Source organism: Lampetra planeri, unplaced genomic scaffold (assembly GCF_965212315.1).
Source record: "Lampetra planeri unplaced genomic scaffold, kcLamPlan1.2.h2 scaffold_1437, whole genome shotgun sequence".
NCBI lineage: Eukaryota > Metazoa > Chordata > Hyperoartia > Petromyzontiformes > Petromyzontidae > Lampetra > Lampetra planeri.
The window spans coordinates 1-23,369 of NW_027614160.1; the positions used below are offsets into that span (position 1 = coordinate 1).

The 23,369-nt window shown below is 45.3% G+C and overlaps 1 protein-coding gene across 1 annotated transcript; it reads left to right on the plus strand.

The window, feature by feature from the left end:
* The first annotated feature begins 1,053 nt into the window (after positions 1–1,053).
* On the plus strand, positions 1,054–21,059 carry LOC144739347 (HEAT repeat-containing protein 5B-like). The gene is given in 38 exon segments (XM_078622310.1): positions 1,054–1,179; positions 1,267–1,478; positions 1,830–1,938; positions 2,032–2,181; positions 2,680–2,851; positions 2,950–3,107; positions 3,337–3,586; positions 5,017–5,045; positions 5,047–5,173; positions 5,369–5,619; positions 5,994–6,105; positions 6,853–7,005; positions 7,085–7,184; positions 7,269–7,378; positions 7,792–7,955; positions 8,049–8,224; positions 8,469–8,574; positions 8,647–8,837; positions 9,472–9,631; positions 10,159–10,348; positions 10,468–10,637; positions 10,712–11,135; positions 11,511–11,765; positions 12,514–12,695; positions 12,782–12,850; positions 13,373–13,552; positions 13,629–13,796; positions 13,798–13,864; positions 14,507–14,719; positions 14,844–14,971; positions 17,238–17,382; positions 17,452–17,721; positions 18,460–18,684; positions 18,758–18,909; positions 19,376–19,432; positions 19,435–19,591; positions 20,751–20,881; positions 20,883–21,059. Coding segments are annotated over 38 exon segments (6,216 nt in total).
* The last annotated feature ends 2,310 nt before the right edge of the window (positions 21,060–23,369 follow it).

Below are 23,369 nucleotides of genomic sequence, written 5' to 3' on the forward strand. Positions count from 1 at the left end.
TAACGCATTGGTTTCACATCGGACCTTTGTTAATGTGACACCACTGACACTCGTCGTCATTCATCCTGGGTAATCGGAACGCAGGTAGGATGAGAGACTTTTGCGACATATGTTTCCATCGATTCAGCGAGATGTTCTCGCCGAGGTGTATGCGAACCTCTGATTGTTATAGAACGGGATAATAGATGGTTAATTGTCGGTTTGTGTGAGCGTGAACAGCCGCTGTTCTCCTCGGAGGAACTAGCTAGCTTCGGTCGCTGCTCAGTTCGCCTGTCAACAGCTGGATGCAGACACCTGTCAACACATTTTAAATTTCCTCATTTCAAACCATATGCAAGCACGTATTAAACAGTTTCTATAGCACCGACAGGAGCAGTATGATTACTACTCTCTGGGACTAGTGTTTGAAATCAAGTGTACAATATATTTAGTTACGGGGAAGTGCTTTAGCAACTTAAGTAGGCTCTTTCCAGAAGGGACACTGCAAAAGCTCAAGTAACATTTGTCTAATTTCTATTCAAAATGTATAATTTCATGTAAAAAATCTCGTTATATAGAATTTTCCACATGTTTCAAGCAAATGTTCACTTAAACTAAGTAGAAAAAATGCCAGTAGAACAAGTGTTTTTGTTTATTATTAAAAGCAAAAAAGCTTGCTCCACTGGCAGATTTTCCTTATTTCACGTGAAAATTGTATAAAAATATGTTACTTTTTTTAGGTGATGTGTCTCATTTTAAATTTAAAGACATTTTCTGACTGGAAATGAAACATTTTGACTATAAATAATACCAGTACTCTTGGTAAGAGTTTACGGCAACTGTCATCACATATATTTAATTCCCTCATTTTAAACTTAAGTAAGTATGTATAAAACAGTTTCATAGCACTGACAACAGTAGGATTACTAATTTCTTTGACAAGCCTTTAAAAAAAGAGTGTGCATTATATTTAGCTATGTGTTTTAGCAGCTTAAGTTGTCGTTTTCTATGGATCAGCAGATGTATGAGAAGGGATCGACTGACAAACCCCTCCTGTGATTAAAGGCTGTCACCATGGAGCTGGCTCACAGCCTGCTGCTCAATGAAGAAGCTCTGGCCCAGATCACTGAAGCAAAGAGGCCTGTCTTCATCTTCGAATGGCTGCGCTTCTTGGATAAAGTGCTCGTGGCTGCAAATAAGGTGACCGATATGTGTCAGACCTTGTGTGTTTAATCGGTTAATTCTTCTGATTTACGTTTTGGCTAATTGTTCCCATTGGAATTGCAGGTGGATGTGAAGGAGAAGCAGAAGAAGCTGGTGGAGCAGCTCACAGGACTGATCAGCAGTGCCCCTGGTCCCCCAACAAGAAAACTTCTCGCCAAAAACCTGGCTACCCTCTATAGCATCGGCGACACCTTCACTGTTTTCCACACGCTGGACAAATGCAATGAAATCATCAAAAGCAAAGACGACACACCTGCATATTTGCCAACCAAACTGTAAGATCTTATTCAGTCACATTTTTAGAAACCAGTCCAGAGATGTACAGCCCTCTGGGGTATTAGACGTTAATCTGCAGAGTCATGTTTTAATGGAAGGGATTAAATGCACATGATGGGATTGCAGCGTGTAGTTCTCGCTGCCGTTAATGGACTACTAATGGCTGCCTGTGCTCATTTGATTCACAGCGTGAGGGGGGAAGTCTCCCACACATGCAGTTGTTTTGTGTTTTCTAAACATGTATATGACGCTTTTAGGTGAAATCTATCTCATGATAATTAGTCAGTACATTTTTATTTGGTGTATGATACGTATTTCGTTTAACACATATAATCCTTTTTTCTCTGTAGTGCCGCTGTAGCTTGTGTCGGAGCCTTTTATGAGAAGATGGGCAGGATGCTTGGAAGCTCTTTTCCAGACACTATTAATAATCTTTTGAAAGCGTTAAAAAGTGCAGAGGTACGTTTTTTAAGAGCCCGAACATCCGATGGTGACAACAAATATGAGTTGTTTTGTTTTTTCTCACATTTCCACCTTTCAACACATGTGCAGTCCCAAGGCAGAGGAGAGATCCTCCTGAGCCTGCAGAAGGTTCTCAGTGGACTGGGTGGAGCTGCGGCGTCATGCCACAGAGATATCTACAAGAACGCCCGCTCGCTGCTCACTGACAGGTCCATGGCTGTGCGCTGTGCGGTCGCAAAGGTAAGTCACAGAAAATGGAAAAAAAAAAGTTTTAACAAAGAAATGCAGGAGGGATTTCTGGTGATTTTCTTATGATCCATACAATGTGAAGTTGAATGGGAATCTCCAGCTGAAGTTACAGATTTGAGCAAAGTAGCAACTTCAAAATAAGATGAAGGCGAGAAGAGAACTTCATATTAATGAGAATTGGACTGGCTGATTTTTCTACATTTGTAAGTGTAAATTTGCCTGAAACAAGTGAAATTTGTTAAAAACAAGTTACTTTTTCAGGTGTTGTGTCCTATTTTAGAGTTGTTGACTGGAAATGAGACATTTTGGCTAAAAATAAGGCTGATATCCTCTGTAAGATCTTGACATTTTGCAGTGTGGCAGAAGTTCATGCTGTTTGCATCCTCCGATTTCATCTCCACACATGCTGTCCATTGAGCCCTCTGAGAACAAAACACGACTGATGTACGTGCATGAACGTGATGACTGAGCCTCCCTCTGCCTGATCAGTGCCTGCTGGAGCTGCAGAACGAAGCGGTGTTCATGTGGACCACAGAGCTGGAGAACGTGGCCACGCTGTGCTTCAAGGCGCTGGAGGGATCCAACTACGGCGTCCGGGTAGCTGTGGCCAAACTCCTGGGAACTGTCATGGCTACTGCCCTGATGCCCAAACAAGCTGCCGGTGAGAGTCCACCGCTCTCTCCTTCAAGAGGCGCTCGCCATTTGTCTTTTTTTTTTTTTCTTACTCACTCAACAGGCTGTTTTCCTCTTTGTCCTCAGTGATGCGTCAGAATGTGAAACGAGCCACTCTGGAGGAGGTGCTGGAGTTAATGGCCACAGGTTTCCTGCGTGGTGGATCCGGCTTCTTGAAGAGCGGAGGGGAGATGTTGAAGGGGGGCGGGTCCGTCAGCAGGGAGGTGCGGGTGGGGGTCACGCAGGTGAGCTGGACCCTCGGTCATCCGAGCTTCCGTCGTTGACGGTTGGCCCTTTGATGGCACAAGAGACGAGAAGGGGAATGTGATAGATAGTGGTCAGGGGCTTGTTCTAAACAAAGAATTAAAAAATAATTATACATGCATGGACATCTGCAGAGTACGCTCCGTGTACGAGTACCTTTGGGCCTAAAGTCCCCAGTTCAGACCTCACACGAGTCTCCCTTCGCCTCAGGCCTACGTTGTATTTGTGACGACCCTCGGTGGTCAGTGGCTGGAGCGCAACTTCGCCACGTTCCTGTCCCACGTTTTGGACCTGGTGTCTCACCCGCGGGCCACGCAGACACACGTGGAGGCTGTGTACTCGCGCCGCTGCGTCTCCTTCATGCTACGTGCCACCCTGGGGGGCTTACTGGGAGAGAAAGCTCAGATTGCGGCCGGGAAGGAAATCTGCCAAGCCATCAGCAAGCAGATGAGGGCTGTGGGTAAGGAGGATGGGGGGGAAATATCACGGTTCAGAGCATTACAGAGTAAGTACCCATCCATTGTTATGGTTTTCAACTCCACATTTGTTCACTGGCTTCCATTTTGATTTTTTTTGCATGGTTTGCATCTGGGTTGCTTCCAGAGGTTTTTCCTTGTCTGCGTTGAGTGGTGATGACCCCCCCCCCCCCCCCCCCCCCCACACACACACACACACACACACACACACCCACACCACCACACCCCCTCACCCCCTCAGCTTTGTCTAACTTTGACTTGCCTGCAACTTGCCATGCGTCATTTCATTCCCATCCTCATGCTAGGTGCAAGCCCTCCTCCCCCACAGCAACCAGATTTATCGTTGGCGGGTTTGTCCACTCACTGATTCCAGTCCCTCCAAACGTTTCTTTGTGCTCATAGATCACAGATCATTCGTACAATCACTGGTGACTCTTACTCTGATTTGCTTTGCAACCTTCAAACTGTGGTAGACTGTCCAACCTGCACCGTTGTTGGTGGAACCTTCTAGCGTCTCCGCACACGGCGCTGTGAAACAGAGTCGTTCACAGATTCTACTGTTTGGAAAACAGAATGCCACAGTTGAAGACCCAGAATATGAAATCTTCCCTGAATCTTTTCTGTTGTCGATGGTTCCAGACTGTAAGTGTGATTTGTCTCTGCCTTCTGACAAACACCTGTTTAGAGCGTCTGAGGCTATTTCATCAAGTTTCCTCAGTGCGCTGGGTGAAAATGGACTGAAGACCTCTGAACTAGGGGTGTCCCGATACGACACCGATATTGCGGGCTTGAGCATTGGCCCGATACCGATATCAATCCGATACGATATCAGCACGAATCATCCCAACTTTTAATTATTTGATAGTGTAAAGTGTTAGAAAAGACTCAGGTGATATTATCTGATAACAGAGAATAGTCAGCAACAGAGGGTTTGAGAAAAACAATGGGTTCCATAACCCTTAACATTGGAATATTCTGCAATTGAATAAAATGAATACAAAATCAATGAGAAGATCCTGAGAAATAACCTCAATAAATCCAATAAAAAGCATAAAGTATTTTTGAAGTTGAGATATTTTTTACTTTCAGTATATGGTGGGAACAACTGAGGGCAGAGACACCGATATGGGACCGATATCCCATATCAGTATCGGATCAGGACACCCCTACTCTGAACATGTGTGATGAATTATTCAACTTTTTATAATGTGTCACAGCAAAACATGGACAACGCTCCTCCAGACTGGTGGCCACAAACAACTTCAATCCATCATGTTTTTGATGATTATTAGTCCAGGCCTTTGTGTCCATCAATGCTGCACACATTATTCCATGTATATGTCATAGTTTCTGTGGAGAGCGCTGCCTTATCTACGTTGTTGAGTCCTTCTTGTCCCCCCGTCCGTTTCTCCAGAGGCCGTCGTGAACGACATGACTGGTGAGAAACAAAGCAGGAGCAGCTGACGTCTCTGCCAGCCAACATGTCATGGTTTGTGCCTTAAAGGAGCTGGGCAGTCTGGTTCAGAGTCTGAGTGCCACAGCGTCACCGCTTATCCAGGAGCCTTCCATCGGTGAGGGAAAGTACAAAACCAAACTCCTCAGCCATGCAGAGAGTACAGTATACGTTGTGTGCATGCTCCGATCTATTTCCTTCAGAGTAAATCAAGTTCTGCCTTGTCTTAAAAAAGTCCAGTGTGATCACAGTCCGTCCTAATGTCCTGTCTGACCCAGTTTCACTGGATGAAGTTTAGTGTTTTCTCTCGTAGGACTACTTGAAACTGTGACCTCGGTGCTGCTGCATCCGAGCATGGCCGCCCGTCTGGCAGCGGCGTGGTGCCTGCGCTGTGTGGCCGTAGCGCTGCCCTACCAGTTAACCCCGCTGCTGGAGCGCTGCGCCGAGAGAATCAACAATCTGAAGAGTTCGCCCGAGGCTGTCAGCGGCTACAGCTTTGCCATGGCTGCGCTTCTCGGAGGCGTGCACCAGTGTCCTCTGGGTATCCCCCACTCCAAGGGCAAGGTGTGTGTGTCTGTGTGTGTGTGCGCGCCAGAACGTTATGTTACTGTAGTAAACTTCATCACAGCAGAACGTGATCTCTGAAAAGGATGACACACACCCAACGTGTCAGCGCACCAAGTCACTGACTTCTGTGAAGCTGTTGCGTGTGAGTGTGCACTTCCTGTGTGGTACCTTACAAAATAAAACTACAGTTGATAAATACAGCTCAAGTTTTTATTTTGACAAGTTATGATCCTTTTTTTCTGTTCCGATTGTTTCCCCTTCGACTAATTCAGGGCTCCTCAAACCTCTTTGGCCCAAGGGGTCCTTGGAAAAATTTCCAGCATCCAGCTGTTTAAATGTGAATGTTGACATGTCCGTGTTCTGCGCTGTAGCTGGTGGTGAGTATCGCTGAAGACCTCCTGCGGACCGCTGCCCAGAATAGTCGCCTGTCCCTGCAGCGCACGCAGGCTGGATGGCTGCTGCTGGGGGCCCTCATGACCCTGGGTGAGTCTTCCACATGTTCCTTTCTTCTCTGTTTGTCTTCTTTGTTTTAATTAATTTATTTAAATGGAATATTTCTGTATTCATAGATAGATAGATACTTTATTGATCTTAACTGAGAAATTCATCATTCGTCATTGAGAGTGATGAATTTACATAATTACAAAATAAGCATTATTCTGTTGACTAATAAAATAATAATTAATCAAATTAATATTATCATGTAATAATTAAGCAATGAAATAATAATAATAATACATCATATTGTTTAAAACAACACTTAACAATGAATTAATACCAGTTAATTAACTAATCATTATTAGTTATTAATTGCTTACATAAATAATTAATAGTTTATATAATTCTTTCTTATTTCTAATCAAAATGTCTAACTTCTGGTCAATAATCTCTTTAATCTTGATATGGTGGTAGGACATATCACCTGGAAAAGTAACTTGTTTTTGACAATCTTCACTTGTTTCAAGGAAATTCTCACTTAAAAAAGTAAAAAAAAAAAAATATTTGTTTGTTATTACAAGCAAAAAATCTTACTCCACTGGTAGATTTTTCTTTTTATTTCAAGTGAAAATGTGGTTGAAACAAGTGAAAATTGTGTAAAAGAACAAGTAACTTTTTCCAGGTCGTGTGTCTTGTTTTAGGTATAAAGAGATTTTATAAGACATAAGACAAATATTCTTAGTACGGTTTTGAGTTGAGTCTGCATCTCTTGACACCAGTGTGTGTTTGCAGGTTCTTCCCTTGTGCGCTATCACCTTCCCAAGATGCTGCTGCTGTGGAGGAACGTGTTTCCTCGCTCCCAGAAGGAGCTTGAAGCAGAAAAGGCCAGAGGAGACTCCTTCACGTGGCAGGTCACGCTCGAAGGCCGAGCCGGAGCGCTGTGTGGTAATCAAACGCACCCCTGTTCCCTTCTAAAGTGCCGCACACTCCATTCTGACCCTGGTTATGATCCTTCCTGCTGCAGCCATGCGTAGTTTTGTGGCCCACTGCCCTGAACTGCTCACAGAGGACGTCATCCGCAGGCTGATGACTCCCATTGAATGTGCTATGACGATGATGTCACAGTGAGTTTGTTAGCAAACAACACACCAATGGACGGAAATGTCCATCGCTTGGCTAGTGATCGCCATGTTTCCTTGTGTTATCAGTGTCCCTGCCATCAGTAAAGTGCACGGTGCTCATCTGAAGGCAAGTGCAGCAATGGTGCGACTCCGTTTGTATGACATCCTAGCTCTGTTACCTCCAAAGACATACGAAGGTAAGTCACTGCAAAAACTCTTACCGAGAATGTTTGTCTAAATGAAAAGCCACTTGTCTTAGACATGAATCACATGTTTCAAGATAATTTTCACTTCAGTGAGCAGAAAAATTGCCAGTGGAGCAAGATTTTCTTTTGCTTGTAATGAAAAACACTGACTTATTTCAAGGGAAAATTTGTGTGAAACAAGTGAAAAATGTCTTATTAAAAATGTGTCTTATTTTAAATGTAAAGAGATGTTTTTAAAGTTGAAATTATACTTTTTGAAAGATTTTGAATTTCTGCGGTCAGACTGTGCAGCTGTCGTCTTTGTGTGTGTGTGCGTGTGTGTGTGTGTGTGTGTGCCGAACGCGTCCGTTTCTGACGGCGCACTGAAGCGAAGGTGTTTTGAATCCTGTCACCCGCTTGTGTAGGCAGCTTCAACGCCCTCCTCAGGGAGCTGGTGGCAGAATTCACGTTGACCGACAACTCTGCCAACACCACCACCTCTCTGCTCCGCTCGCTCTGTCACTATGACGACAGTGTGCTGATGGGCTCCTGGCTCCAGGAAACGGACCACAAGTCCATCGAGGACCAGGTAACGTCCCCTGTGAGGCTGCAAACCATGGCTGTAGATGGTGTAAGTGGTACGTTCTCCGTCCATCGCCCGTTGTTGTTTGTTTTCAAATAGCTTCAGCCCAACAGTGCGTCCGGCAGTGGAGCCCTGGAACACGATCCGTCCTCCATATACCTGCGTGTGCCTGTGGGTGAAGCCATCCCAGGTCCTCTGCCTTTGGGTGTGTCTGTCATCGACGCCTCAGTGGCTCTGTTCGGGGTGGTTTTCCCCCATGTGTCCTTCAAACACAGGTGAACCATCTCGTGGTCGCATGCACAGATCTGATGTGGGTTCACTCTTAATAATCTGTACACGAGTACTTGTCTTATTTCCAATCAATCGTTAAAATCGTTACATTTAAAATATATTTGACATTCTGTGTTTGGATTTTGCTCCGTTTGTTACTCACATTCTAATTCCCAGACAGAATCAATAAAGTTCCCTTTTAATCAAATGTAATCAAATTGAATCCCGTGTCTGACCCGTGTGCTTCAGGCTGCAGATGCTTGACCACTTTGCCGAGTGTATAAAGCAGGCGAAAGGAGTCCGACAGCAGGCGGTCCAACTGAACATCTTCACTGCTGTGCTGAGCGCTCTGAAGGTGACAAAACACCGTTGAATAAACGTTGAATACGGTGAATAAACGTGTTTCTCCCTGACAAACCTCCTAAAGGGGTTGGCTGAAAACAAGAGCACTCTGGGCCCTGAGGAGGTGCGCAAGTCCGCTCTGGCTCTGGTGATGGGGGCTCTGGACAATCCCAATCCCATCCTGCGCTGTGCCGCCGGAGAGGCCCTGGGCAGGATGGCTCAGGTGGTGGGAGAGGCCACGTTCATCGCCAGAATGGCACAGACCAGCTTTGATAAGTAGGCACTCCATATTAACATGCATTTTTTCTTTTTTTCTCTTGTTCTGTTAATAGAATAGAAAAGTACTTTAATCATCCCGTGAGGGAAATTCACATGTCATAGCAGCCAAAGAACAAAGGTAAAAAGAATCAAAAGAGAGAATTTAACTAAACATTTTAAGTATAATATGTAAATATATACATTTTAATATACATACATTCATATTTATATGAATTTCTCACTTGCGATAAAGAAAGTATCCATCTGTGTATTTACAAATAGATTTTTTTATGGGAAACAGTAAATATACACAAGTGCGAACATTGTTTCTTTTTGTCTTTTAATATTTTTTATTGTTATTTTATTTTTCTTTCTTTAATACTTTTTTACAAATGTACGGTAAACCGTGGGAATTGAGCATTGTAATTTCAGTCTGTATGTATCACATACTGCAGTACTGACATTAAAGCTACCTGGAACCTTATATATAAAGATTATGAATACAGAGTAACACCAGCAGCATAAGTAAATACAGCCATCAGTAATGAATTAGTATGCAATTTATTAACTTCATAAAATAGGTCAAAGATGTTTTCTGGAGAGTTGGTAGATAAAAGTTTAGTGACCCAGTTTTTCCCTTCTCGCTTTCCAGGCTGAAGTCGGCCCGTGATGTCGTGTCGAGGACGGGTCATTCGCTGGCTCTCGGCTGTCTGCATCGATACGTTGGAGGAATTGGCTCAGGCCAACATTTAAAGACCAGCGTCAGTATCTTGTTGGCTTTGGCTCAGGATGGATCCTCCCACGAGGTTCAGGTACACTAAGTAACCAACAAACGGAGACAAATTTGGACAGTTTGCGAAATTTCTGGGGTTTTTTTATATTGTGTGTGTATATATATATATATATATGTATATTTGTGAATATGCATTATATTTATGTAATATATGTATAATATGTTAATTTGATTATATGTGTTCAACCCTTTAACACCAACTACTAGCATCTTTTTCAGTACGGTAATTATGCGACTATTTGCGCCATCAGAAATCATTGATTCGTTCCTGAAAGTTGAGAAGTTGTTCCTGTTTCCCTTTCCTTGTGATGAAGGAGCTGATGGACGTTTTCTCCTTCTCCTAGCTCCTTCTTCACAGCAGGTAGAGGAACCCAAAGCAGCTTCTCAGTTTTCAGAACCGTTCAGTGTTTTCTGCTAATAGTCACATAATTACGGTACTACAAAGTATGCTAGCGTGAATGTGCCAGTAAACCTACTTTCTGGGATGGGCCCGTGGTCATGAGACACCAGTACCAAAGGAGCTGACCACGTGCTGTCTTTCCTCAGACATGGGCTCTGCATTCTCTCGCTCTGATTGTGGACTCCAGCGGTCCGATGTACAGAGGCTACGTGGAGCCCACGCTGTCCCTGGTCCTGACCTTGCTCCTGACTGTGCCTCCGTCACACACCGAGGTGCACCAGTGTTTGGGCCGCTGCCTGGGAGCTCTCATCACCACGGTGGGACCAGAATTACAGGGTAAACATGTGGACACCCTGACTGCCAGCAGGTGGCAGTGTTTCCCCTCAGATGATCAACTGCCGGTCCAAAACGCTCATGTTGTGTCTCTCGCTAATCTCCATCAATGCTTCTGCCAGGAAACGGTGCGACGATTTCCACCATCCGTTCGTCCTGCCTGGTCGGCTGCGCCATCATGCAGGACCACTCGGACTCTCTGGTGCAGGCAGCTGCCATCTCATGCCTGCAGCAGCTCCACATGTTCGCTCCCCGTCACGTCAACCTGTCCAGTTTGGTGCCCTGTCTCTGTGTAAGCTCATCTGTGCTCGTGTGGAGGATCGCGTCAGATTAGATCCACCGTATTGAATCGTGGCTGTGCCGCAGGTGCACCTGTGCAGCTCCCACCTGCTGCTGCGTCGAGCTGCGGTGGCCTGCCTGAGACAGCTCGCTCAGAGAGAGGCCGCCGAGGTGTGCGAGTACGCCATGAGCCTCGCAAAGCGCGCAGGAGACGGCAAAGAAAACTCCATCATAAGTGAGTGCAAAGAATGATAAGAATATTCCGTCGCAGATGGGATTTGTCAGCGAGCCGCTTGAGCATCAATAATTGTGTCGACTGTCCCCGGTGCAGATCTGAACATCACAGAGACGGGTCTGGAGGGGGCTCTGTTTGGCATGCTGGACCGGGAGACCGACAGGAAGCTCTGCTCTGATATTCATGACACGCTAGGCCACATGCTGTCATCGCTTGCCGTGGAGAAGCTTTCTCATTGGCTCAAACTCTGCAAAGACGTCCTGGCAGCAACGACAGGTGACGCGAGCAAACAGGAGAATATGACAGTAAACGTTTTCAGCCTGTGAGCAAATGTAAAACAGTATTGCCATCACTGTAAGTAAGCTCCACAAATAATCTGACATTCACTGCGTCGGTCATAACACCAGTGGAACATTTTGAACAGATTTTAATTTTCTTTTATGATTATTTCCATTTTATTTTTCTTTATGTGAGTCTTAATTTCTATTACTAATCATTTTATTTTTGCATATTTTTCCTTTTTTCTACTATTTTGCTTGATTGTTTTGTTGTCTGCTTCTTTTCTTTGTGTAAGCGCGTTGTGTTGCATGCACTTTGTATAAAAAGGCTCTATAAATAAAGTGATCGACCATTTTCATTTCGTTTTGTCAGACGTCGGTGGAGCCGTCGCGTTCGAGGTGGAAAAGGACGAGGAGGACTCGGAGAAAAAGGACGAGCTGGACGATGACACCATGTTCACAGGTCTGGGCGAGGACGATAAGTCCAAGCCGTCCGTGGCGCCGCGCTGGGTGACGCGGGTGTTTGCGGCCGACTGCTTGTGCCGCATCATCCTGCTGTGTGAGAACGCTGACAGAGTGCACTTTGACCTGGCAGCTGCCCGCTCTGCACAAGCCAGAAACCCCAAAGGTACAGTTGTTCACTTACTTGTAGCCACTTGTAGATGTTGTAGATGTAATTCGTAGGTGTTTACCCTCAGCTGCAGGATCTCATTCATGTGCATGTCTGTAACGATGGAGCAAGGCGAGAGATGAGTCAGCCAAAGTGGTAGGGGCTATTGTGGCTGTGACAAATAGAGGATTGTGTATTTATATAAGCTACAGAACGAACGCAGTGGCCAGATGTACTGAGTGGGACTGAGTGGGAGTGTGTCTAGTTAATCCTTTTAAAGGTGTGTTTTAACTAGAGTCCGTGGATGTTTCTTCTGAGTCAGGACAGTTTCACCCTGAAACTTTCAACAGTGTTTTTCTGTGTGTTTTCTTCTTCGCTGCTCTCCGTCTTAGAATGCACCAGTGTCTTGTAATTAGTGCTTGTGTCAGCAGAGGTCGCTGCTGCAAAATCAAAAATACATAGTGCAACTTTAACCCTTTAACACAGACGGTATCGCAGCCGATACACCGTCGGTGTTAAAGGTTTAAGAACGCTACTTTTTCTCCTTTTATCCAAGGTCTTTAGACAGAAAAGAGAGAAAGAAATGTGAAAATCAATTCATTGTAGTCGGCCTTTCTTTGAGAAACAAACAATAAAAGTAAATATTTATCTATCTGTTACGAGCACAGAGAGAAATCTGATGACCACAGTGACGGCTCACTCAGAGGGCATTCCTGAGCCATCCACGATCATTACCTGCTCACCTCCCTCCCTCCCCCCCCTCCAGGAGACCTGCTGGTGCTCCATTTGTCCGACCTCATCCGCATGGCGTTCATGGCGGCCACAGACCACAGTAACCAGCTGAGGATGGCCGGCCTCCAGGCTTTGGAGGACATCATTAAAAAGTTTGCGTCTGTACCAGAGCCTGAGTTCCCAGGACATGTCATCCTGGAGCAGTACCAGGCCAATGTGAGTCGAGAACGTATGGATTTGCAACAGGCTGCAAAGTCGCACAGCAAACGTCCAACTTTGTGTCTGACGGGTTTGTTTTTTAGGTCGGAGCTGCACTCAGACCTGCGTTTTCACCTGACACGCCCTCTGATATCACTGCAAAAGCATGTCAGGTACGAGTATTCATGTAGAACTAGATGTACTGACGTAGCTATGACTCAGGAAAACCCACTGAAGAACCGCAGTGTCGTAACCAGCTGCACTTCCACCGAGCAGCGCCCATTCGTTCATATATTCTCATGTTGGCATTGCTGATGCTGTAGTGCGTTGTCATCCTGCTCTCTGGTTTAATGCTCTGACTCATCTGACGGAAAGAAAGAAATAAGAGTGGGGAATAATAAACAAGAGAAAGACCTCAGGCACTTCTGCTCTCAAAACGGATTGATTTAAAATAGAGCACAAAACCAGAGACGAGCATTTCCCATCCGCATATGTTGATGATGATGATAATAATCAACAATCAAGTTTTCAGTGGGTTTGCTGAGTCATGTGTTGGTAGTGTGTCGTTTCACCAACACACCATTAAAATGTCCAAGTCCGTTTGTGCAACCTAAGCATGTCTAACATCATTTTAAAGGATCGTAGTGGCAGATTTCAATTTGCCGTTTCATAAACCACCAAGTGTGTGACTACAGGTGTGTAGTACTTGGATCGGCAGTGGCGTGGTCAGTGACCTCAATGACCTGCGGCGAGTCCACAACCTGCTCGTATCATCGCTGGACAAGGTGCAAGCCGGGAAGGGTTCGTCCAGCCAGCTGTACAGCGAGAGCGCCACCACCATGGAGAAACTGGCCGTGCTCAAAGCGTGGGCCGAGGTGGGGCCGCAGGGCCGCTCTGACCCCACCACTGTCCCACACCCACCGCTTCGACTGACCGGCTTTCTCCCGATAGGTCTACGTGGTGGCGATGAAGATCAAGAAAGAGGCGGAGTCCAAGCCGGCCAGACCTGTCCGAAGCGGAGACGAGGACGAGGATGATCTGAGTGCGGATGTGCTCCCGCCTGACAGCCTCATCACGCTGGTGCAGCCCGAGCTGCCCTCCCTCAGCCGCCTGTGGCTGGGCCATGCTGCGAGACTACGCTCTGCTCACGCTGCCGGCCGAGTTCTCCAGTCAGCTGCCTCCAGACGGTACAGACTCCTCAGTGCTGCATTCAGCTGACAGATATCAGCCATTTCTTGTTAAAATGTCTCATTTGTAGCCATGAAAATGTCTTTACAATAAGACACATCACCTGAAGAAGTCAAGTTTTTAAACATTTTTCACTTTTTTTCTAGCAAATTTTCGCTTGAAATGAGTAGAAAAATCTGCCAGTGGAGCAAGATATTTTTCCTACCAATAAGGAAAAAAAACACTTTGTTCCACTGTCAGATTTTTCTATGTATTTCAAGTGTGAAAAAAAATGTGCGTGAAACATGATTGTCTAAATGAATGTTGTGCAAACTGCACAACGTCTGCCACACTGCAGAAACTCAAACCGTTATCAAGAATCTCTGTCTTATTTCTAGTCAACATGTGTCATTTCTAGGCAAAAACCGTGAAAAAATAATTTCAAGCTAATTTAAAATCTGCAAGTGGGGAAACATTATGTTTTCATCTTCCACTGGCAGATTAACATTAGCTTGAAACAAGTGAAAATTGTCTAAAACCAGTCTGATTTTAAGTGTCAAGACATTTAGTGACTTGATATTAGACATACTGATTAGAAATAAGACAAATATTCTTAGTAACATTTAGACTTTTTGCTGTGTCATCCGATGCTGTGTGTTTAGGTGGAGCGTTTTATACCCCAGAGACCATCGACACCGCCAGGCTCCATTACCGCAGCTCCTGGGCTCCCGTCCTGCATGCTGTGGCCTTGTGGCTGAGCGGCACCGGGTTCGGTGCTTGTGAGGAGGGAGAGGAGGCTCCCTCAGCTCCGTCCAAGGCTCCTGCCACCAAGAGCTTTGAGGAGTCACTCAAAGACAGGATGCATCTCATGTTAGGTGAAGAGACACACACTGAAGCCACTTCATGTTTGAATCGTCGACCCACGAAGGATCTGTCGACTGTCACGCGTTGACGATGTGAACGGAACAGAAAACAGCCGTTTTGTGTTTTCCCTCTCAGGTGTCAGTATAGAGTTTCTCTGTTTCCCGCGGCCAGAGGAACCTATCGAACATGTCATGTCCTGCCTGCAGGCCCTCTGCACTCTGCTGGAATCTCTATACGCTAAAACTCACATCGCAGAGGACCAGGTAAGGTCAAAGGTCACTGTGTCAAAATGACAGGAGAGAAGAGTCATATATGTGATATTTAAATGTAACCAGATCTGGAAGTTGACAAGTTGCACTTCACATCCGTGTTGCTGTCATTACGGTAATGACTCGCCAGTTTCCAGCAACAGAGCAAATGAGATTACCGTAATGGCAGCACCATGGCTGTTCTCGACGTTCTCTTTCTCCTAGCTCCTTCTTCGGAACCGAGCGCAACTCCTCATCTTACTCCTTATCTTATCTTATAAGATATCAAGGTTTTCTGCGAGCCCAAATAGTCCCGTAATTATGGTACTCCAAAGTATGCGTGTAGTGTGAGTGTAGCACCGGGGTTAACACTGAACTAATGATAGACTAGAATCTGTCCAACGTACGACATGCTGTTTGTAATACGTTCCTCATTGATCGATTTTACCCTCCAAGAAGTTCTTTGAAATTCACCAGTGCAGCTTTTTCGACACAAATCAAAGGAAAAAAACGAACCCCGGTGGTGGAGCTAATTACAGTGCTTAGTTCCGGTACGGAGCAACAGCTCAGCTTTTACACATGACTGTTATTTTCCCGTGTAATTGAATTTCAACAAAATATTAGAAAACAAACAGAGAGGTTTTGTCATCGCAGCTGTTCCACTAGTGATGTGTTTACCAGGAACATATCCGTGCAAAACAGCACGGTCATGTGATATTTACTGACTTGTTTACTGACTTAACAAGATGACAAGGACCTCTTCGGCGCTTTGTTACACTGATCCGTGCACGGCAGACAACAGTGAGCTGTTTGTTGAGAGTCGTAGAAATGGCCGTCATTCAAGAAAACACAGAAATGGACCCCGGAGGATGCAGCTGTTAAAATGGGACACAGCACACGTCTCTCTGCTGCTGCCACGCTGTCGTTGCCGTGTTCTGCCACAAACGGGAGCAGCTAATTGACACTGTCTGTCCGTTTGCATGTGTGTGTGCGTTTTTGTGCATATGCACTTGTATATGTAATAATGTTGAAAAAGTGCCAGCATCCCTGAAAAAAATCACCCTCGTACCAAAATATTTGTCTTATTTCTGGTGAAAATGTGTCTAGTCTAGTCTTCTATTCATAAACTCTAAAAATAAACTTGTTTTTTAGACATTTTTCACTTGTTTCATGCAACGTTTCACATGATAGTGCATGAAAAGATCTGCCAGTGGAGCAAGATTTTTGCTTGTAATAAGAAAAAGAAACAACACTGCCAGATTTTTCTGCTTTTTTACTTTCAACTAGAAATTAGACATTTTGAATAGAGGTAAGACAAATATCTTAGTAAAAATGTGCAGTGATGGCCTGTAGTAGTAACCGTTAGAACAAATAGCACATATATTATAAGAGTATGTTGCTGTTGAGCAGGATCATGGCGGCGGTAGATGGTTCAGGATCCAGAAGCAGAGAAATCCACAGAGAGACTGAGAGACGACGGGTGCAGAGAGTACAGCATCAGCCGCAGACATTATGGGATATTGTGTACAGACAGAGGAGGAAGAGGGGGGAGGAGGAGAGAGGTGCCCAGTGCATCATGGGAAGTCCCTCTGCGGTCAGTGCAGCCAGAGCCACTGGAACGGTGTGAAACTCTTGGGTGTCTGCCTCCAAAACAGAAAGACGCGTCCACAGGGAGAGGATCCTCATACCGGAACGCGCCTGTCTCCCTTTGTAGAAAACTCCACGAGCCTGCAATAAGCCCCAAGTCTGCAAACGCAACGTTCTTTTGAGGCTTGATGGTGCTAAAACTGTCAGGGGCTTTGTAGGTGAGGTGGGGAATTTTAAATTCAGTTTTGGATTTCACAGGGAGTCGGTGCAGATAAGCTCATAACGGACAAATGGAGAGTGATCTCCTTTTCCCTGTTATTGTCAGTACATGCACGGCAGCGTTCTGAATCCGCTTAAGATCACGCTTCCAGATTTCATCAAAGACTTCGGTGTCGTCTCGTCAAGAGACGGTCATGAAGATGTCTCAGTTGGAGCTGCTTCTCCTCATGTCCGCACGGGCCGGAACAATAACGTTTTCCTTGGCTCCGCTGTCGTTCATCCTCCAGGCCAGTAGGTGGCGCTGACATTCACCAAAAATGGAGCAGAGACAACAGTACATACAGTAGTTGTACTTCCTTGTCTGCTGCGCAAATAGAACCATCCAAGATGAGATTTTTGACGAAAAAAGTGAGTGGAAAATTATATTGATCTTGTCGGAGTTACCACTGATGGGGGCGCTCTTTTCTTCCTCCAGCTGTTGGCAGTGGAGCTCCTGAACGTCCTCCACAGGCTGCTGCTGACTAGGGACCCTCCTGCCGTCCAGCTGCAGGTCACTGCCGTCGTCCAGGAAACCATCAGGGCTGCACAGGACCATCTGCAGCGACAGAGGAGCAGCAAAGGTTCTTTCAACAGATGAGACACAGATGTTGTTTTTTTTAGTTACAATAACATCCTAATATCGTCGTCAGGTAACGAGGAAGAAGGGGAGAAGGACTCGCAGCTCATTCTAGGAGAGGGAGGAGACTCCGGGGAGCTCGTCCCTGGCAACTCACTGGTGTTTGCAGCCATGGAGCTGCTGGTCTTCATCCTGGTCCGTCACCTGCCGCATCTCAACGCTCGTGCGAAGGACTCACCCAGCCACACGCTCAGTCCTCAGAGGCTACCTGAGGAGGGCGCGCGGCTGGTGGCCAACGCAGTTTCCATCCTGGCTGAACTGCCTTCGCTGTGCTCGCCTGCTGGTGAGGCAACAACACACACACACACACACACACAGGATGTGAAACTAACTTCACAGTCTACGTCTTTTTTATTTTGTATCTGTTGTAACCACATCTGTGTCCCAGATTGTACCAGTTTACAACATTAGCATATACACATCTTTTTGCCTCTGAATTCAGCGCAAGGAGGTCCAGGCGCAACAACTGGCAATGTGCAACTACGTGTCTCCACTCGCAACAGTCCAGTTCACACTGAGGCACCGAGCAGGCGACTGCTCATTGTGACCTCATGTCCTTTCGTCGACCTCATGTCCTCATGTCCTTTCAGCCACTGTCCACATGTCGTTTGATATCGGTGAATTTCTGCAACACTTGTCCTGTCAATTCTCTTAGTGGTTTTGTTAGCGTAGCGTTTCGAGCTAACGCTGTGAAGATGCCGTTGTGCTTCAGAAGGATTTTTCAGCGCGTCCTGAACCGTTATCAGAGATAGAACAGGTAGAATCCTCTGGAACTTGTAGCGCCAACCGAGTAGCAACAGGACTGTTCAGGCTGCGGCTGTGTCTGCAACCGTTCCATCGCGCCGAATCTTTGGTGTGGACTGAACTTCATATTCTATACGTGAGCGTTTTAGCAAAGCAGGTTCTTTGAGCTGCATGTGTTGTTTTAAAGGTGCTGTATCAATGAAGTTTATTACATTATTATTAAAGCAATGTGCTACGTGTGCGATCAAACGATCGTCCCTTTTGTCATGACTCACAGGAAGCATGACCATCCTACCGACCGTGCTCTTCCTCATCACTGGGGTTCTGAGGGAAACGGCGGTTAAGACGGCCGACAACTCGGTGCCCGTGCCTGTGTCCGCCGCCCTGCAGGGCATCAAGACCATCATCACCTCTCCCCTGACTCGGGCGGAGAGCCTTCAGACCCAGTGGACCGGCCTCGTGAGGAGCAGCCTGGCTTCTGTGCTGGAGTACTCACAGCCCGGTACGCACGCATGACCCCCGCCCCCCCGTAGCATAACTATGTATTGATAATGTGTCGCTTTCTTTTTCTCCAGATGAGTCCAGATCTGACATGGATCAAGTCAGCATGCTGACAGCGATCACGCTCTTCCTGCTGTCTGCTGGTAACGAACTTGTAGGAGTGACTGTTCTGCAGAGCGGCTGCATCAACAGCTTCCAGAACGCCCTCAACTCCAGTGATCCCTGGGTACACGTCTCACATCGTAATGCAATAGAAAAGACTTTACACTGCAAAAAGTCTCAGTCTTTCTGAGAATATTTGGCTTATTTTTAGTCAAAAGGTCTAATATCTACTCATAATATCTCTTTACACTTAAAATAATACATTACCTGAATAAGTAACTGTTTTTTAGACAGTTTCCACTTTTTCAAAGCCAATTTTCACTTTAAAAAAAAAGTAGAATAATCTGCCAATGGAGCGGTGTTTTTTTCTTATTACAAGCAGATATTTCTCAAACTGGTGAAAATTGTTTATAGTAAGTGTACATATGTCTTTGACTGTAAATTGGAGATTTTGACCAGAAATAAGACAAATATTCTGGGTAAGACTTTTTGTAGTGTGACGTCATGGTTCAAACAAGTTGTACAACAAAAACAGGTATGTATTTGAAAGCAGCATAAAATAAAATCAAGCTTCAATCTTTTCCCCACAGGTTCAGGCGCGATGCTACCAGATGTTGTTGTCAGTGTTCCAGCACTCCAGCCGAGCCCTCTGTCCACGCCGTACATCCACACTCTGGCCCCGCTCATGGTGGAGAAGCTGAAGGCGGTGGAGCGCAGCCGGCCTGGGACTCCTGCCGAGCTGCAGGCGGTGCAGGAGGGAATCAGGGTACTGGAAAATCTGGTCGGCATGGGCGAAGAGCAGAACCGTAAGTGACTCTTTGTGCAATGGACCACTGAAGTGCTTGATTATTTCCATTAAAGTGTTTATCTCCATTAAAGTAGATCCATTTAGCTCAGTGCCTCTGGGTCTGTGCTGAGCAGCAGCACTTTAAATGCTAAACTTAGACACTTACACCAGCTCATTGTCAAATTTAGCACTGATGAAATATTATTACAAACTTTTTATGTCGATAATATCCCATGAGAAGAACATTACATCTGATGTAGTCAGGTTTGATAACGTGTCTTTTACTGACATAGCAAGGCAAGGCAAATTTATTTGTACAGCACAATTCACACACCAGGCAATTCAAAGTGCAGTACAGAAGCAGAGGATGACATTAAAAACATCAAAAGAAAGAAGAAGAACTAAAGAGAATGAAATGGAGAAAATTAAAAGTTACTTAAAACATAAAATCCAACAGAATTAAATCACCTCAGAACAGATAAACTGGGGAATAGAAGCTATAGTGAAGTGCAGTGTACTGATTGGGGCCCCTTACCTTTAAAATCATCAAACGATACACTGAATCTCAGTAAAAACTGCAGCAAATAAAGTTTTTGAGGCTGATTCAAATGAATTGACAAGCATGGAGCTCATCACGACGTGTGGGTTGCAATGATGCCGCATTGGTTCTGCTCCAGAGGTGATGATAATGAAGTATGTTAATTGAACTTGTATTTCAAGTCAAACCATACTCTTTTTCTTTTCTTTTTTTCTTCCATTCCGCATGTTGTCCAAGTCAGTTACGTTAGTCATCAAGCTCAGTTTCCACTGCTGCTCGCTGCGCCGTACTGGACTCTAACTCACAATCTCTGACTCTGACACACTAATATGGAACACACTTAATTTTACTTCCCATCTGACAGTTTATCCTGTGCTGCCACTGGTAGTTGTATCAAATCGATGGTGTAGGCTACAACGTAGCTTGATGTGCATCACCTGACAAGATGGCCTACAAGTTAAAAAAAATCTTGGCATCCATGAAGGGGGATTATTTCTTTCATTGTGTCCAATCCTGTTGTGCGAGTCCTCTGTTCTGTCAACACAAAGGGTGGGACAAGGTGCGGTCTCTGCCGACATTTATTGTTCAATATTTTTCCTGTATTTTCTGTCTTTAATTGTTTTTCTTATGTTCTCGGTAGGGGTGCAGTTGCTGGCTCTTCTTGTTCCTACTCTCATTTCCTACCTTTTGGATGAAAACACCGCTTCCTCTGCGCCTCAAATCTCCAAAAGCCTGCATGACTTTGCTCTGCAGAACCTCATGCGGATCGGCCCCCCTCTATCCAGCTGCCTTCAAGATAGTTATTGGTGCAGCACCTGAGCTCAAAAGCCGCCTAGAATCAGCTGTCCGGGCGAACCAGGCCAGCAGCAAAGCCAAGGCTGCAGCCAGACAAGCTCAACCCACTGTGCAAGCTGCACCGACCATCAAACTCAAGACCAGCTTTTTCTGAATGTTCTGTTCACTCTCTGCGCCTAATTTAATGGTTTTATTTAGATTTTGTTTTTGTTTTTTTTTGCTTTGAAACCACGTGTCTGTTGCTAAATGTATTTAATATCTTATGTTTTCCACAGAAGGTAATGCTGTAAATATCGTTAAAAAATCTTTGAATGTTAACTTACAATACATTCTCAAGCTGTATATTGATTATGTGAATGTGTCACTGATTGATTATGTGAATGTGTCACTTTCTGTTGACGCACTTGTGTAAAGAATTGTCCTGTTGTGTTTTTGTCAAGAGTATCATTCCTCGTTCGTCACATTTAATTTCCTTTTGTATGATTTTAAATGATTTAACATGTTTTTCCTTGAACTTATGATTAGGTTTTCTTATGTAAAAAAAAAAAAAAGATAAAGCTCTGTTGTCAACCATGACTGAGAAATTACATAAATTATCTTGAGCCCAGAATGAGATTGTTTGTGATTGAGAAACAAAGCTACAAGTATCTCATAGGCTGATGTTCTGCTGCATATCATACTTATTTTAGTTTTCGTGTAACTGTTTTTAATCCATACCTCTCAGCATCAGCTCTGTTCCACAGGCAGAATGTGATTTGTTCCACTTTGTCTTTCTGCTGTGAATAAAGTTACTATGACCTCACTATGACCGACATTTTTTACGTGCTTATTAACTTGCGGTTGAACGAAAATGCTGGGACATTTATGCAGGATCAGTCACAACTGATTGTCTTTCCGGTATGATCGATGCGTACGAGACCAGCAGTCAATCTCCGCCCCTTTGGAGTGTGCGATGAAGAGAATCGAGCCTACGTGTAGTGGGCGGAGCCACGCTGGCTGACGTCACTCAATGACAGCTAGCTGTCAGAAAGTGAGTTCATTCCTCGGACTCTGAGGAGACGGAGCACCGTCGATAGTGTTCGGCCCTTCCGTTTGTATTCAGCTCCGAGAACCAGCGAGACAACGGACAAACCTCACCACCGAGCCCGGCCATGGACGAGCAGGCGGGCCCCGGCGTGTTCTTTAACAACAACAACAACTCGGTTTTACCCGGTGGGGGGAAAGGACCGCTGCCCGATGGCGACGCTGGGGAGGCGGCGAGGGCGCAGTATAGTATCCCGGGGATCCTGCACTTCCTGCAGCACGAATGGGCCCGTTTCGAAGTCGAGAGAGCACAATGGGAGGTGGAGCGGGCCGAATTACAGGTGAAAACCGCCACATTTAACGCACACACGACCACAAATTAGCGGCATCGTTCCGCGGCTCATTTCCAGCGGTGCGCTGAACTATGTTTGATTGTTCTTATTAACGAGCTAGCTTGTTAGCATTAGCCAAGGAGCCAAAGGCGCCGCAGCGCCCCCACTGGCCCGACTGCACTACTGCTCTTTGCGACCTCTTTACTTTGAATGAGACCGCTGAACTTGCTCGATCGCCGTCTGGGGTTGTTGATTACTATTTGTTATGTATGTAAGAGAAGGCTGCATTAAATGTTTTTTCGGACGCTAATTTCAAAGGCTAACTGTTAACATGCTATGTACTCAACTCTCACTTTGTTTTGTTTTGTTTTTACATCACGTTTCCTGTCAAATCCTGAAACTAGTTCTGTGAATCCCTGTCTTCCGATCTGCTAAGAGCCCCTGCGCTGCGTCGCCTTCATCCTACAAGAGATGAGTCACAATACAAAGACATAAATCCTCTTATCATATGTGAGCTGCCATGTCACTCCGACGCATTTACGACATGTCTGGTTCAAACATGGTGGTCACAGGAACTGCAGCCAGCTGTTGGTCCATTTGTGAGGACCATTCTCTGCTCGTCTTCCAACTTGTTTTGTTGTTTCCAGTTCAACCAGAATGACGTAACCCTCTTTATTTAAGCCCATTGCAGTGTATTTGGAGTTCTGTCTCCTTTCCCACGATGATTGTAACCCCAGCTGCCTGGTTTCTTTCTCTAACTGCTTTGTGTAGTGATTTGTAGCTGAGGCCCTCTAAGTGGCATGTATGTGGCTTTAGCTGAGCCTAAGTTAAGGAGAACCTATCAGCAGCTACCCACATTGCTATAATTACCTGCAATATACTGTCTGTGTATATGTATATACACTGTGGGCATGTTTGTTTCTGTGTATGTATAGAATACACCAGAGCATTCTTTCAGCCTAGTATATACTAGGCAGTATTTAAACCACTTCGTGTCTACATTTCGGTCATTTTGACCTACTTGTGGGACGTTGTGGGTTGAAAAAAGAACCCCCGCGCTGACTGTTAGGCTTTGACAGCAATCTGCTCCATCTGCAGACTGACCTCAG